At 50.0% G+C, this 15,934-nt stretch overlaps 1 protein-coding gene across 4 annotated transcripts in view; it reads right to left on the reverse strand.

Annotated features, from left to right (window-relative positions):
• Positions 1 to 15,427, reverse strand: part of FGF11 (fibroblast growth factor 11) — a 59,615-nt gene extending 44,188 nt beyond the window's left edge. For all 4 annotated transcript variants that reach the window (XM_061588767.1, XM_061588766.1, XM_061588768.1 and 1 more), the window contains exon 1: positions 14,819 to 15,427. In XM_061588767.1, the coding sequence (XP_061444751.1) occupies positions 14,819 to 15,011 (193 nt within the window). In that variant the 5' untranslated portion in view covers positions 15,012 to 15,427. The remainder of the gene's footprint in view (positions 1 to 14,818) is intronic.
• Positions 15,428 to 15,934: the final 507 nt, after the last annotated feature.

Consider the following 15,934-nt stretch of genomic DNA (forward strand, 5'->3'; position numbering starts at 1 on the left):
GAGAAAACCGCAGCTCTGGGGCCCTTGGCCCCCTTCCCCCCTCCTGGACCTGCTATTGGTGTTCTAGATTAGGGTGTGTGTGTGTGTGTTTCCATGAGCTTTTCAGATTGCTTCCCTTCACCCTCCTGCTGTTCAGCACAGGGCCGGCTCCTCTGCTTGGCAAAAAACGAGAAGGGACATTTGTCCCCCATCGGATGCCTGATTCAGTTGTCACTGCTTTCAGGTTGGAGATTCCTGGGAGGCAACACAACTAGTTGTGGAGAAAAGAGATGGGGAAAAGGAGACTGATGGCAGATCTAGGGCTGGGGCTGGGTTGAGAATGGCAGAACTAAGAAATGTGAACCCCCAACCCCCAAGGAAGAGGTGGGAAAGGTCAGGAAGGGGGCACCTTGCTGGGCATGGAAACAGCCTGGAGGTTGTCCTTTCCAACCTGGTTGGCTTTCTCATAAATTCCAGATATGGGATTATCAATGATCAACCAATTAGTGTTGGGTAATGTTCAAGGGGGCACTCTGCACGTGTTCAGGGAGCTCTCTCTCTTTTTAGGATTATTTAATGTGTCAAGGCTGAATCCTGGCCTGAAGAACAGGTGATGAGGTGATTAAACTCCCCGCATGCGTAGCTCCCTCAAAGAACCCCAAAAGGGTCTCTCTCGAAGGTGCACTTTTCCTCTCTCCCCCTCTCCTACTCAGGCTTGCACATCACTAGCTGAGCTTCTGAGGGTGCCCTGATATTTTTGATTTACTACATTTATATCCCACTTTCTCTCCTAGGAGGTCAAAGTGGCATACAAGATTCTCCCCCTCCCCATATACATTCTCACAACAACCCTGTGAGGTAGGTTAGGCTGGGAGAGAGAGTCACTGGCCCAAGGTCACCCAATGAGTTTCATGGCCGAGAGAGGATTTGAACCCTGGACTCTCAGGTTGCAGTCTGGCACTCTAACTGCTACACAACACTGGCTCAAGTATTCTACCAGCTGTAGAAGCAAAATGCATCACTTTTAGCATATATCCACAATTCAACCATGTGTATTTAGGAGCTGTTTGCACCGGCCCATTTAGCTCAGTATTGTCTGCACTGACTGGCAGCGGATCTTGGGGGTTAGACAATCTGGGTGCAATGGGCTTTCCTCTACAAATAAAGTAACATTCCTCATGGTTCTCAATAAAAGGTTGAAACAGGAACCTCAGAATGTGCTGTATACCGTCAAACCATTCAGGCCCATCTAGCTAGTACTGTCCACACTGGCTGGCAGCAGCTCTCCAGGGTTTCAGGCAGGGGTCTCCAGCAGCCCTACCTGGAGATGTCAGGCATCACACGTGGGATACGCTGCAGACAAAGCAGGTGCTGCGCTACTGAGCTACAGCCCTCCCCGCAAAGCAAAGTAAGGTTCTAGCCCTCATGGATAAAGGGCCTATTGAAATAGGAGCGGCAGAAGCTGACTTATACCCAGTTAGAACACTGGGTCTGTTTAGCTCAGTAGTGTCCGCACTGACTGGAAGTGACTCTCCAGAGCTTTGGGCAGGGGGCAGTTCCCAACTGCATTGAGCAAGGGGTTGGACTTGATGGCCTTATAGGCCCCTTCCAACTCTATGATTCTATGATTCTAACCCAACCCTGGAACCTAGATGCTTGGCTACTGAGCTATGGCTGCAGGAACCGCATCCCTGGCCTAGATTTAAGACCCTGCGAAGCCCAAATAAGCCAGCCTTGGGTTCCATGAAGAAAGAGAGGTGGGATAAAGACTATCCCCCAAAATGGGGTTGGATCCAGCCTTAGCCCTACTCAGACCCACTTCACTCATCCTCTCATCCAAGAGTGGTGCTGGGATGCAGCACGGACACAGTCCCTGCCCCAGGAAGCTTACAAACTGCAGTGATGGGGAGGGGAGAGGGTCAGAGGGCCACTGCAGAAGAGTCCTGTCCCACCCACCCCCAGCACACCCCTGCCTGTGCAGGGCTTTCCCCCCCCCCAGTGTTTAGGGGGCTTAGAGGGAGGATCTGGAGGTTGCTCCTGGGCTCTTTTCAACCTGTTTTTTGGGGGTAGGTGGGCAATATGCATGACAAAAGAGGGTGCTGTAGGCTGAAGCAGCAGAGAGCACACCGAGGGGCTGAGTTTTTGGCTGGTTGCCATGACAGGAGCTGTTTTCTGCCAGCTGCAAGGACACCGCAGGGTAATGAGGTGCAGGCAATGGTCCAAGAAATCAGCCAGCGGGAGGGGAGGGGAAGGGAAGGCAAGCAGTGGGGAGGAGGGGGATGATCTGGCCCCAGCTTGAAATGGGAGGGTGCTGCAGACTGCATATCCAGCAGAGGATGAGGGCAAGCGGGGGGGCAGCTTTGGGTACAGAGCAGTGGGGGCTGGCGGCTCCATGTCAGTGGGGGAGTGGAATCCACTCTGGGTTTCATCTGAACTTCCAAGGAGCTCTCCAAGGCACTAAACCAACTCCTGGAAAGGTAGGACTAAAACTCGGAGTGGGTTCCACTGCCCCACTGACATGGAGCCGCCAGCCACAACTGGTGCAGAGGGAGGACAGGATGCTTACTGCAAGGAAGAGCCCTGCTGGATCAGACCAAACGCCTGTGAAATTCAGCAGTCTTGTTTCCAACAGGGGACAGCCCAGAAGCTCACTAGAGGGCCAGGTGACCTCAGCTGCTAGGAGTGCCTTTGACCAGCTTCGGCTGGTAAGACAGCTGCAGCCGTTTCCAGCCTGGGATAGCCTGACCACTGTTGTCCACGCAGTGGTAACCTCCAGGCTGGATTACTGCAATGAGCTCTATGTGGGGCTGCCCTTGAGGTTGGTCCGGAAGCTGCAGCTGGAACAAAATGCGGCAACAAGACTGCTCACTGGGCAGGGTATCACCAACACATCACCCCACTGCTGAAAGAATTGCACTGGCTGCCCATTTGCTACCGGGCCACGTTGAAGGTTCTAGTCTTGGTGTACAAAGCCCTAGACAGCTTAGGACCAGGACACTTGAAAGACTGTCTTACCCCTTATATCCCCAGTCGATCACTGCGCTCTCCAGGTGAGGGTCTCCTGCAGATGCCATCTGATCAGGAGGTCCGTTCTGCTACCCTGTGGAATTCCCTCCCCTTCAATATTAGACAGGCGCCATCTCTGCTGTCTTTTCAGTGCCTTCGTCTTTCAACAAGACCTTACTCCTTCAAAAAGTAGGGACCTTATCCCAGTCTGCATTTGTGCTGGAATTGCTTTTAAATATGTTTTTAAAGCTTTTTTTTTAAAAGATGTTTTGTTTTAATATATTTTAATGTTTGTTTTTATGATGTTTATAGTGTTGTTAGTGTTTTTGTTTGCCACCCTAGGCTCCTACTGGGAGGAAGGGTGGGATATACATTTAATAAACAAATAAACAAATGCCCCAGGTTCAATCCCTGATCACATCTCTAGGTAGGGCTGAGAGACCCCTTCTCTGAAACCCTGGCAATCTGCTGCCAGTCAGTGTAGACAATCTGAGTTAGATAGACCAATGGCCTGACTCCATATAAGACGGCTTCCCATGTTCCCACGTCTTAAAACTCCCAATATTTGGGCTCGTTGGGTGACCCTGTTCTGCAAGATGGAGAGACACTTTCCTCCCTCTCCTGGCCTTCCCCAACCTGGTTGCCCTCCAGGTGTTGTTGGACTACAGCTCCCATCATCCCTGACAATTGGCCATGGTGGGGCTGATGGGAGCTGACAGTACTGTAGTGGCAAATTCAGAAGTGCAGGGTCCCTTCATGACAGTCACAGCCACGCACCCCCTTTTTTTGCTGCAGGATTGAGAATGAGATCCTTGTTAATGCTTTCTCCCACAACAACAGATGTCCCTAGGGGTAATCAGCATGAAAAGGGAGAGTGTTGGCTACTGAGAAGGGTCTTCTCAGTAGCTAATTCACCTCCTTTCACTCCGATTGGCTCCAATCAGCAGAAAAGGACAAGGAAGTATGTTAGGAGACTCTTTCAGTGGCTCGCAGACTCCCCTTCCATGCTGATTGGCTCATAGGATGGTGGAGACATTCAGACCCTGCTCCCAAAAAAATGAGTCTAAGACACAGACCCCGACCCCAGACAACTACACCCCTGGTTGGAGCCCAACAACATCTGGAGCTCACCAAGTTGAAACAGGCCGCCTTCACCCACCATCCTGTACAGACTGGACCGCCCACCATGGTGGCCTACGCTAGGGATGTGAGGAGGAGGAGGAGGGTTGGGGTGCCAGTGGGCTTGGTGAGTGTGGTGGCTGGGATTTGAGGAGCTGAGCAAATAATGGGTGGGGGCATTTTTGTTTGGATTGGAGGGGCTGGAGGCATCTGGCCACCCGAGAGGGCTTTGCTGTGGCCAAATCTCACATTTTATTTTTCTACTCCTGTGTCCGTCTGCAACTATCATTTTACATGTTTGAGTCCTCTGAGTTTCTGTTTCATTTGCTTTTATATGTTTTGATACTGCTTCTTTGCTGGTTTGAGGCGGTGTTTTTGTTTTAATGTTTTCATGATGTATTGTTTGTCTTTTAGATTGCACGCATCCTGGAGATTTTTGAAACATTAAGCTGTTTATATTATAGTGCTGGTCATTGACCGTAATAAATGATGATTGATTGAACTGTTTATATATGCTTTTAAATTAAAATAAAGATAAAATCTATTGTAACATTTTTTTAAAAAAGAGAAACTCAAGCCAGAGTGTACTTAGACGCAACACATGCATTACGGCACACACGTGACTCTTTGCACATGCATGAGAAAATGTCTCTGATACGGGTTGGTTCCAAGAGCCCAACTCTTGGGAATCTCTGTCTCCATAGTTTCTGCCTCTTGCTCTGCCTCTGTAGCAGGACTCACTATGCAGCTGAATACAAGTTGCTGGAAACTGCAGGAGGGGAGAGTGCTCTTGCACTCAGGTCCTGCTTGCAGGCTTCCCCTAATGGGCACCTGGTTGGCCACTGTGAGAACAGGAGGCTGGAATAGATGCCCCCCCTCTAGCCTGATCCAGCAGGCAGGCTCTTTGTATGTTCTTATGGGCTCCTTCTGGGAGGAAGGGCGGCATATAAATTTAATAAACAAAATAAACTCTGGGAGCTGCAAGGATTGGCCCCTGGGAGTAGGACAGCAGGAACTTGCAAATGTTAACAGATTTTGCACCGTAGCACTGGAAATCACCACCACTCGGAAGGAAGGCTATCTGCTCTCCCCCAATTTTAAACAAAGTGCAGTTAAGTTATAACTGCATGTTCTTTAATGAGAGAGACCAAAATGCTACCCCCGCCCTACAAGTCTAGGACTTCTAGGACTGGGGAGGGCAGCTGTGAGAGAACTTGAAAAGGACCTCAAATGCAAAGATGTATCACTGAACACCAAAGTCAGGATCATTCAGACCATGGTATTCCCGATCTCTATGTATGGATGTGAAAGTTGGACAGTGAAAAAGGCGGATAAGAGAAAAATCAACTCATTTGAAATGTGGTGTTGGAGGAGAGCTTTGTGCATACCATGGACTGCGAAAAAGACAAATAACTGGGTGTCAGAACAAATTAAACCAGAACTATCACTAGAAGCTAAAATGATGAAACTGAGGTTATCATACTTTGGACGCATCATGAGAAGACATGATTCACTAGAAAAGACAATAATAGTGGGAAAAACAGCAGGGAGTAGAAAAAGAGGAATGCCAAACAAGAGATGGATTGATTCCATAAAGGAAGCCACAGACCTAAACGTACAAGATCTGAACAGGGTGGTTTGTAAGAAATGCTTTTGGAGGTCACTGATTCATAGGGTCACCATAAGTTGTGATTGAACTGAAGGCACATAACAACAACAAGCAGGCCAATGTGAGGCCCTGCAGATTGTATAGGACTACAACTGCCCTCGTCTCTGACCATTGGCCATGCTGGGAATAGAAGTCGAATGATATCTGGAGATCACCACATTGGCTATCCCCAATTTGGAGTCTGGGAGACAGGTTGGAGAGGATGGAGACTTAAGCCCAGACCTCTTGGAGGGTCGAGAATGGAAATGGGAGCCAGGAGTCCTGGAGTCTGACTCTTCTCTCCTGTACTGCAAGACTTGGATTCTGGAGCCATTTCCCTTTCAGTGGGTGGTAAAGTCTGTGTCCAAAATTGAAGCCTAGGCTGCAGTTCAAATCCTGCCTGGAAAAACAATTCTGGCCCCATGGACTTTAGAGCCCAGCTGGTACTGCTCAGTGCTCTGAGTTGAGCTGGAGAAATAGGAAAAGGTCACTAGCATTGTAGGTCCCCTCGTACCCCACAATTAAAGGCACACCCTCAACTTAAAGTGATTTTTTTTTTTTGCTTCAATATTTCCTTGCATGAGCTACTGCAGAAAAAGACCTTTCTCCTTTCAGGCACACACCTCCTCGGCACATGCTTCAACATTTAGCAAATTAAAAGAAGGACATGCTTGTAACACCCCGATCATCACGCTAAGAATCACCGCCTGGTCTCCTCCTCCTCCCTCCATGCTCGAAGGCTCTACTCCGCTTCAGTGCCATTTACACTGCGACAGTCTGCCCTGCATCATTTTAAATCACAAGCATGTTGGTGTCTGTTACTAAAGACACATCAGAAAAACAGGATTGTTCAACAGAATGTTAGAAGGTCACAATTTGGAAAGCTGCCGCAGGCTGTCTTTTGCAAGGCACCTCTGTTTGCATGCAACCATGTCCATGCATCTGCACTGATGTGCAAAGAAAAGTGCTTCACATTGACTCAGAGCCTTGGTCTATATAGCTCAGTATTGTCTCCACTGACTGGCAAAGGCTCAGCCCTTCCCTCTGTAGAGAACCCACACATCCACCTCTAGAGAACCCAGAAGAAGGGCAACATGCACACAAGCATGCAGGCGCACACAGAACATTCCCCCAAGGCAAAAATAAGGTCAAAACAGGGACAGTGCAGGTAATAAACCAACCAACCAACCAGGGACTGTCCCTGGTAAATGGAGGCAGCTGGATTGTGTCTCTCTCTGTCATATGCAAGATGTAAGCCATAGTTTAGTATAAGGATAAGAAACACCAACACTACCCCTGGCATTTGGTATTTTGTTGCAGATTTCTGCATCCCAACCACTTCTGGTTGCTTTATTTTTCTCTAAAGCAAGGTATTAGGTCTTCTGGCTGCCAAATGGAAATGGACGGCCTTCAAGTCAATCCTGACTTAAGGTGACCCTATGAACAGGGTTTTCATGGTAAGCGGTATTCAGAGGTGGTTTACCATTGCCTTCCTCTGAGGCTGAGAGGCAGTGACTGGCCTAAGGTCACCCAGGGAGCTTCATGGCTGCATGGGGATTCGAACCCTGGTCTCCCAGGTCGTAGTCCAGCACCTTAACCACTACACTACAGTGGCTTAAACGTGCGGATCAGCCTTTCACAGCCTGGCGCCCTCCTGCCACTTTGGACCACAACTTCCATCAGCCCCGGCTGAATTGTTGGGAAAGGCTAACGGGCTTTTTGCCTGCAACCAGAGAGGGACCGAGTGGCCAAAGGCCTGCTTTTTGGCACCTGCGTAGCCCCTCTGATTGCTTCCAATACCTGGCAGAGGCAGAATAAATAACACACACACATCCCGCCCCAAAGCAGCTGCACAATTAAAGGATTTTGAATGATGGACACAGGTTGCCCAATACCTAAGAGAGCCCTGCAGGGTCAGACCATCGTGTCCAGCATTCTGTACACTCTCAGAAGCATAGGAAATGGCCCTATACTGAGTCAGACCCTTGGCCCATCTAGATCAGTAGTGTCAACACTGATTGGCAGCGGCTCTCCAGGGTTTCAGGCAGGCAGTCTCTCCCAGCCCTCCCTTGAGATGCCATTGGGGACTGAAGCTGGGCCCTTCTGCATGCAACACAGGTGCTCTGCCACTGACCGCAGGCAGTTCCCCTCAGCAAGGCACAAAGATAACAGCCCTGCCCTGCAATTGCTCCTCAGCAACTGGTAATATAGAGAGGTAGACTGTCCCTGAACATGGCTGTTCCATATAGACTCATGGCCACAGTCCTGCTCCTCTGTGAGCTTATCTAAAGAGACCCCTCTCACAGTCTGGCCAAGGGGCGCAGCCTGCTGTGTGGTGACCTGGGACAGGGCTTTTGTCAGTGGCAGACACCTGCCCGTGGAACGGCTTCTCCCTGGAGGTGTGGCAACGATTCTCCTTGTAGAGGTTTGGTCGTCACCTGAGATGCATTCATTCCCCTTGGCTTTAGGGGTGTCCTGGATTATTTGTATTGCCTCGGCCGCTGCATTATTCTTGTTATATCAGTTACAAGTTTCTGGGTTTAATTTGTTCTGGGTTTTTTTAAAAGATTGCACCAGCGTTGGTTTGCATTTTAGTATTTTTGTTGATGAGCTGTGAACCACCCCACCATCTTAGTTGAATACAAACGGAAGCAATGAATCAGTCAAATAATATCTAATCTTCTCATTTTAATTCAAAAACCCTTCTCAGAACGGATGTTTTCCATGCTGCCTTTGGCATGACACAGGAGTCCTTAGGTCTTACTGCATGAGTAGCCAAGGTGGCGCCCTCCAGGTGTTGCTGGACTCCAACTCCCATCAGCCCCAGCCAACATGGTCAATGGACAGGGATGATGGGAATTGTAGTCTATGCTACTCCCCCTGCCTACTGTAATTAAACTTATGTATTACACACGTACTCATCTGAAATGTGGTGTTGGAGGAGAGCTTTGCACATACCATGGACCGCGAAAAAGACCAATAATTGGGTGTTAGAACAAATTAAACCGGAACTGTCACTAGAAGCTAAAATGATGAAACGGAGGTTATCATACTTTGGACACATAAGGAGAAGACATGATTCACTAGAAAAGACCATAATGCTTGGAAAAACAGAAGGGAGTAGAAAAAGAGGAAGGCCAAACAAGAGATGGATTGATTCCATCAAGGAAGCCACAGACCTGAACATACAAGATCTGAGCAGGGTGGTTCATGACAGATGCTCTTGGAGGTCACTGATTCAGAGGGTCGCCATAAGTAGTAGTCGACTTAAAGGCACATAACAACGACAACAACAACATTACACACATGCAATTGAAGTAACAGTTTAGTCTCTCTCTCCCCCCACCTCCACCTGTCTACCCTCACCTCTGTTTCCCTTCCTTTCCTCTGTTGTCTCTCTTGTGCTAATTTTTAGATTGTCAGCTTGATGCATAGTATTAAGCATATGTCTGCAGCCAATGAAGACTAGTGACTTGCTCCTTAAAAACAAACAAACCAGTAACTATACTGAGTTTTACAGGGCACTAGATTCAGTCCCTGAGGCCACAATCTGTGCTTTACAGCCATTTCACAGCCATGCTTAAAATTATCTTGACCAAAAATACTTTCTTTTTAATAGGCCTGAAGGCAAGGAGCAAGTGACGGATACACCCCCCCTATACCTTTAAAGCACATTTAAAGTACATGGCTTCCCCCAAAGAATCCTGGGAACTGTAGTTTTCCAAGGGTGCTGAGGATTGTAGCTCTGTGAGGGGTAAACTACAGTTCCCAGGATGCTGTGGGGAACACCACGTGCTTTAAATGTGCATTGAATGTGCTTTAAATGTATGATGTGATCAAAGAAAGGCACATACAACAAGAGGATCAAATGCCTCCAGCATCTTCCCAGTGAAAGCTTCCTTCCACAAGGTGGGACAGAAATTGAAGTGCTTTGAGGGCTGCAGCTTATTAAGGGCCAGTTGCTCACAGAGCAGCCAGTCTCCTCACTTTTGATCATCAGGGCAGGGGTCCTGCTCTGTGTCCCTGCACCACTGGAGCTGTAACAGGCCGGGATGCAGGGCACAAGGCCACCTCGGTGGAGGCCCACGGAGGTGGAATTTCCCCCTCTGGGAAACTCAGCCAGTCTCCTCTCCTCCTTCCTCCTGGCACCGAGCTCTAAATGATGGGTAATAACAATCACTGGGTACTTCTGGCTTACCTAACTGCTTTAAGATTTAATTTTTTTGTTATGTTGTTATTGATATGTTTGCCACCCTGGGCTCCCTTGGGAGGAAGGACAGGATATAAATTTAAATCATCATGATCTTCATCTTCTGCTAAATTCCTGCTGCATGGCTTGTTTTGGTTCCCCCCCCCCAAGATCTGTTGTACCTGTTGTTATTACTGTGTTGTATGTACCTTCAAAGTCCCTGACATTGTTCGGAAAGGCAAGGTATAAATATTTGAAGAAAACATTATATTAGATGGAAAAGGGAATGCTGAGATGGAAACACCTTTTAAAGAAAGAAAGAAAGAAAGAAAGAAAGAAAGAAAGAAAGAAAGAAAGAAAGAAAGAAAGAAAGAAAGATGCTTAGCATGCACAAAGTTCCGCAGGCGGTTTCCTTGGATAAGAGCCCCACATTGCCTGTCACTCTCTCTTTGCTCAGATGTTTGAAGGACAACATTGGAGTGGAGGGGGCTTCAGGGAGCGGACAGGGAGTCAGTGCCTCACAGTGGCTCTCGGCCTTCCTTATCTTTTCCTCTTGGCCTGTGCAATCCCCATAAATGTCTCTCTGGTGGGTTCTGAAAGCCACCCATTCCAAAGAGAAATGCAGGGACTTGACAAATGACACAAAGGCAGGAATGAGCTCTGTGGGTGGCTGGGGGGCATGGGGGGGAAAATGCCACCAAAATCCTGGCTTGTGTAGAGAACAGTCAATATCTTGGGGGAATAGCTTGCTGTGGGTCTGGCCCTAGATATTTGGGGTCAGTGGCGGCTGGTGGCTTCGATATCAGTGGGGCAGTGGAATCCGCTCTGGGTTTTAGTCTGAACTTTCAAGGAGCTGTCTGAGGTGCACTCTCTGTGGTGCCTGGGATGGAATCCCCAGTGGCACATACCCCCCCCACAAATGAACCAGAATCGCTGGATTGCCCGATTGTGCACCATGGGCCAGATCTCTCCATCTATTTTGAATTGGTTAGTTTTGCGGGTTTTATTTTATGATTTTCATATAATTTGCCCTTGTTTTAATTGCGATGTTTTCGTAGAGCACCCTGGGACCATTAGGTGAAGAGTGGGCTATAATACTAAATAAATACAGGATCTCTCCCTTAGCTGCCGTTAAGGCACCCACAAATTAGGGGTCATGCCATGCAACCTTCACGCAACAGCAAAAGTCTCTCTTCCTGCGTTTATTAATTTGGACAAGAATCCCCAAGTTAACTCGTCGGATTCACTTCAGCCTCTGATTCGGCACTGAGAAGCTGAATCAAGTGGAGGAGGTTTGTGTTATCGCAGGATAACCAGCCACATAAACAAGACGCTAAAACCAGCTTAGGCGGCAATCCTAAACGTGCTACTCAACTCAAAAATTTCCCGGAAGTCAGTCCCATTGATTGCCAGCAGGCTTGCTTCTGATTAAAAGCCCAGCTGTTTGGCATTCTAAAACCTTCAGGCAGTTTTCTTCTTTTCCATTTAAAAAGCTTTATGTCACAGTAATGTGCTTTAACGGAAAGCATTATCCATGCAGTCTGAGGCACTGAATGAGGGGTCACCCTTGAAGGGCCCCCCTTCCTATCTTGCTCTGGGGCTGGATCGATACACTCGCAACCTGGCAACAGGAAGGCACAGAGGCAGATGGGCCTTCTGGCCTCAGACTGTCATTGCTGCTTGCCGGGGGCTTGTGGCACAAAGCTTGTGCCTGGCCACTGGAATGCAAAAAGCGTCTGCTGAGCCAGACCGTTAGCCCATCCATCTACACTGGCTGGCAGCTGCTCATCTGCCTGGAGATGCCCTCAGGGATAGACTCTGGGACCCTCCTTCATGCAAAATAGGGGCTCTGCCACTGAGCCCCACACACCCCCTTCCTGCAACATTAATCACCCCTCCCCTATTCCCCCAAAGCTGAGGTTCTGATGCCTTGATGCCTGTTCTCTATTCCTCTTGGGGGGATTTTAAAAGAGAAGTTAAGAACTGCGGCTGCCCTCTGTAGCCATTAGGGAAGAGGACCTGAACCACCATCTCCTTCCCCCTCCCATTCCCCACCCCATATGCAGACTAATTGTAACCGGGCAATTAGCATCCATCCTGAACAGGTCAGGAGTGAGAGGTGTAGACATGAGCATTTAGGCTAATAAGCCTTAATTATTATTTCCTCCCCCCATCGTTAGGGAGCATTCGGAGAATAAGCAAATAGGCTTTCACATTCAGGCATAATAAACCTTTGGTTTCAGAATTCAGCAGCAGCTGTGTTTTCATTTAGAGACCTTTAAAGGGCCTTTTCTGTGGTGGCCCCCGAACTGTGGAACAGTCTCCCTGATGAGGTGCGCCTGGCGCCGACGCTACTATCTTTTCGGCGCCAGGTGAAAACCTTTTTATACTCCCAGGCATTTTAAAGTGTGTTTTAATAGCATTTTCATCATTATTTGTATTTTGGATGTTGTTTGGTTCTTTTATTGTTTGTTTCTTTTGTTTTCTTGATTTATTGTATTTATTGTATTTATACATTACTTGTTTTTTATCTTTTTGTACACCGCCCAGAGAGCCTTCGGGTTTAGGGCGGTATATAAATTAAATAAATAAATAAAAAAGTTAATGTGCTATCTTTTTCAAACATGGTAAAATCCCCAAAGGGGTTCATCTGCTGCTAGGAAAGTCCAGCAGCTTATTTACTCAAATTTTCTCGCTGAGTTCTACTGTCCAGCCTTGGAACAGGTGGCTTGGTCAAAAAGGAAACAGGGCCTCTGAGCATGTAAGGAATATATTAAGTCAGCCCATCTAGCCCAGCACTGCCTACACGGACTGGCAGCAGCACTCCAGGCTTTCAGACAGATGTTGTGGGCCTACAGCTGCCATCACCCCTGACCACCGGTCATGCTGGCTGGAGCGGATGTGGGTTGGAGTCCAACAACATTTGGGGGGGTGTCACAGATGTTCCCCATCCCTGAGGTAGAGGCATCATGGGTGAAGGCCAGGACCTTGGTGGTGGTGTTGTTGTTATGTGCCTTCAAGTCGATTACAGCTTATGGCGACCCTTTGAATCAGTGACCTCCAAGAGCATCTGTCATGAACCACCCTGTTCAGATCTTGTAAGTTCAGGGCTGTGGCTTCCTTTATGGAATCAATCCACCTCTTGTTTGGCATTCCTCTTTTTCTACTCCCTTCTGTTTTTCCCAGCATTATTGTCTTTTCTAGTGAACCGTGTCTCCTCATGATGTGTCCAAAGTATGATAACCCCCGTTTCACCCTTTTCGCTTCTAGTGACAGTTCTGGTTTAATTTGTTCTAACACCCAATTATTGGTCTTTTTCACAGTCCATGGTATCTGCAAAGCTCTTCTCCAACACCACAGGCCTCCAAATCAGCAATGCTCGTTTTTGAAACAGTTGCTGTGGATGCAAAGTCTGCTAACTGTTCTCAGAAAGGGAAGGAGAACTTACAATTAAAAATATTGTTCCTTCAGAATAATTTCCGTGTCAAAATATCAGCCCTCCCCAGCCAGATGCCCTCCAGGTGCTTTGGACTACAACTCCCATCAGCCCCTGCATCATATGGCTGGGCTGGGCTGGATGAACAAGCCCCATGGGCTGGAATGTGGGGAGAGAGACCAGTCTATGGATTCAGTTTCACTTAAATATTTTTTAAGCCACCGAGGAAGCTGGCATCTGTATTCCAGTAGGAAATAAGAGGTTCACACTGATGCCGTTTGTGCTGAAAAGGTGCCACTGGGACCCATTCATTTCAAATCCACCTCCCTTTGCTCTTCGGGATGCCTGCCCTCCAATATCCCCATTTGCATTGGCTCATTAATTCTTTCCTCCATCCTATACGTGGTTGTCTGTATACACCTGTCTACTTGCAAATTATTTATTTTCGGTTTTATGACCAACGTTTTTTAATGTAAAATAAAAATAAAATAAAAATCTTTATTGTAATGACAATTTTCAGCCAACAGAGGGCACTGGACAGTCGGGTCCACAGAAGTCCCTACCTACAGGGTGTTCTCGGTCTTTTGAGATTTCTGAATTTTAGTCCATCCGGCTTGCATGTATTTAGTATCACTTCTGTGCCTGCTCCACGTAAACCAGTTGTCTGGAAGAGACTGTACATGCTCCGCCCTGCAAACCCCCCTACTCCTATGCATGTGCTCATCAAACCAGATTACCCCATTGCTAGGCAGCGCCCCCTACAGTTGACTGGGAGGAAACAAACCTTCAATCAAACCACCTAACCAAATGTTGTGCAGTGCCCCCTGCAGGTGACCCTAGGAAGTGCAAGGTCGAAAACAGCCCATCTAAACCTGGAGCAACCAGCGCCTCCTGCTGTTGACCACTGGACACTGCAACTTGCCAAACAGCCATATCCACAAAGACAAAACAAAGCTGTGGACCTGAGAAACAAGTCTCCCTGCGGAATGCTGTCCACTCCGGTCGACCCCCTGAAAACTGTTGTTTGCAAGCGGTCTGAGCAAATAAATCACACTTGAGCAGCACATTTGGGGAGTAGCGGCTCTGGTCATGGCAGAAGACGCCCCCGCACGCACGCACGCACTCTGAGCAGGAGGGACCCCCCAAGACAGCATCGCTGGCGTACCACCACTGAAGCAAGCGTCTCAAGAGGAGGGTGGGCTGGGTGCGGGGGTTCCCCATAAGCCCTGGAAGCGTCTTTCTGGAAAAGGGAGTCCCAGCCCTCCTAGAGGGGGGCAGCTGCCTCAACCCTCCAGCCCGCACTGACTGGCAGCGGCGCTTCAGGGGCTCCGAGGGGGCCCCTCCCCAGCCGGACCAAGCGGCGGGGACGTTCCCTGCCCCGGAGAGAGGCGACCCCGGCCCGCCCCCCCCCTGCGCGCCTCTGGGCCGGCGGCTCACTCACCGGACGTCTTCTCCAGCCGGCCCTTCCGCCCCCCGCACAGCCGGACTTTGGAGATCAAGATGAGGAGCTGCTTCTGGCACAGCGACTTGGTGCCGCGGGGACAAACCTTCCGCTGGGCGGCGACGGGCCGGCTGACCACCGGGTCGCGGATCTCCCGTTTCTGCCGGATCAGGGAGCTGGCTAAGGCGGCCATCCCTGCCCCATCCGGAGGCCAGCGGGGCTAGTGGGAGAGGGCGCCCTCGGTCTCTCCTCCTCCTCCCGGCGGCGGGTCAAGAGGTCCCGGGCCGGCTGGAGGGCGCGCGGCAAGGCTGCGCGGTCGCCGGCTTCGGGAGGGCGAGGAATCCACCCGGGGGGAGAGTTCGATTCCCGGCAGCGGACGGTTCCAAAGAAAGGGATTGCCCGGAGAATGACTGGGCGGGAAGCCGGGAAAAGAAAGGGCAGAAGAGAGCAGGCGGCGGCGGGCAGGGAGGCGCTCCCTTCGGGCGGACCCCTCCTCTCCTCCGGAAGAGCTGCGAAAAAGTGGCCCCGGCCGGCAGAGAGAGCCCCACCAGCTCCCGCTAGGACTGGATCGCCAGCCGCCGCCTCCGCCTCCTCCTCGGCGGCGTCGGGGCTTCCTCCATCCCGGCTTCCGCTGCGCTTGGGAAGGCGGGGGGGGGGCGGGAGGGGCGGGGAGAGGAGACCCCGATGTCCTTCAGAGCGCCAGAGGTTAATTGTGGGTGGCGGGGGGAGGGGGCTGCGGAGCGAGCCAGCGCGATCCTAAGCGAAGGGGGAGGGAGCGGAGCGGCGAAGGGGGGGCGGGGGCGGGGGAGAAGAGGTGTGCTGTCACACGCCCGTGACAAAGCTCGTGGGGGGCAAACTTATGGGGGGGGAGAGAGAAAGACTTTCTCTTCCCCTGAGGAAAGGCAGGCACTGGAAGGACGCAGGCCCCCTCCCCATAGAAAGGGGTCTTTTGCCTTTGGGGGGTGAAGTTGGGGGGCTTCCTTCCCTCCCCTGGAACTCCCTTGCAAGAGGTTTGCTCCGTTTTCTGCGCCAAGGGAGGGATGGAGTCGCCATGTAGCGGAGCACCGTTGGTGGGAGCTCGCGTACGATGTGGGGGGAGGAAGGGGTCAGGGCGCC

This window comes from Rhineura floridana, chromosome 11, assembly GCF_030035675.1.
Source record: "Rhineura floridana isolate rRhiFlo1 chromosome 11, rRhiFlo1.hap2, whole genome shotgun sequence".
In the NCBI taxonomy this organism is placed as follows: Eukaryota; Metazoa; Chordata; class Lepidosauria; order Squamata; family Rhineuridae; genus Rhineura; species Rhineura floridana.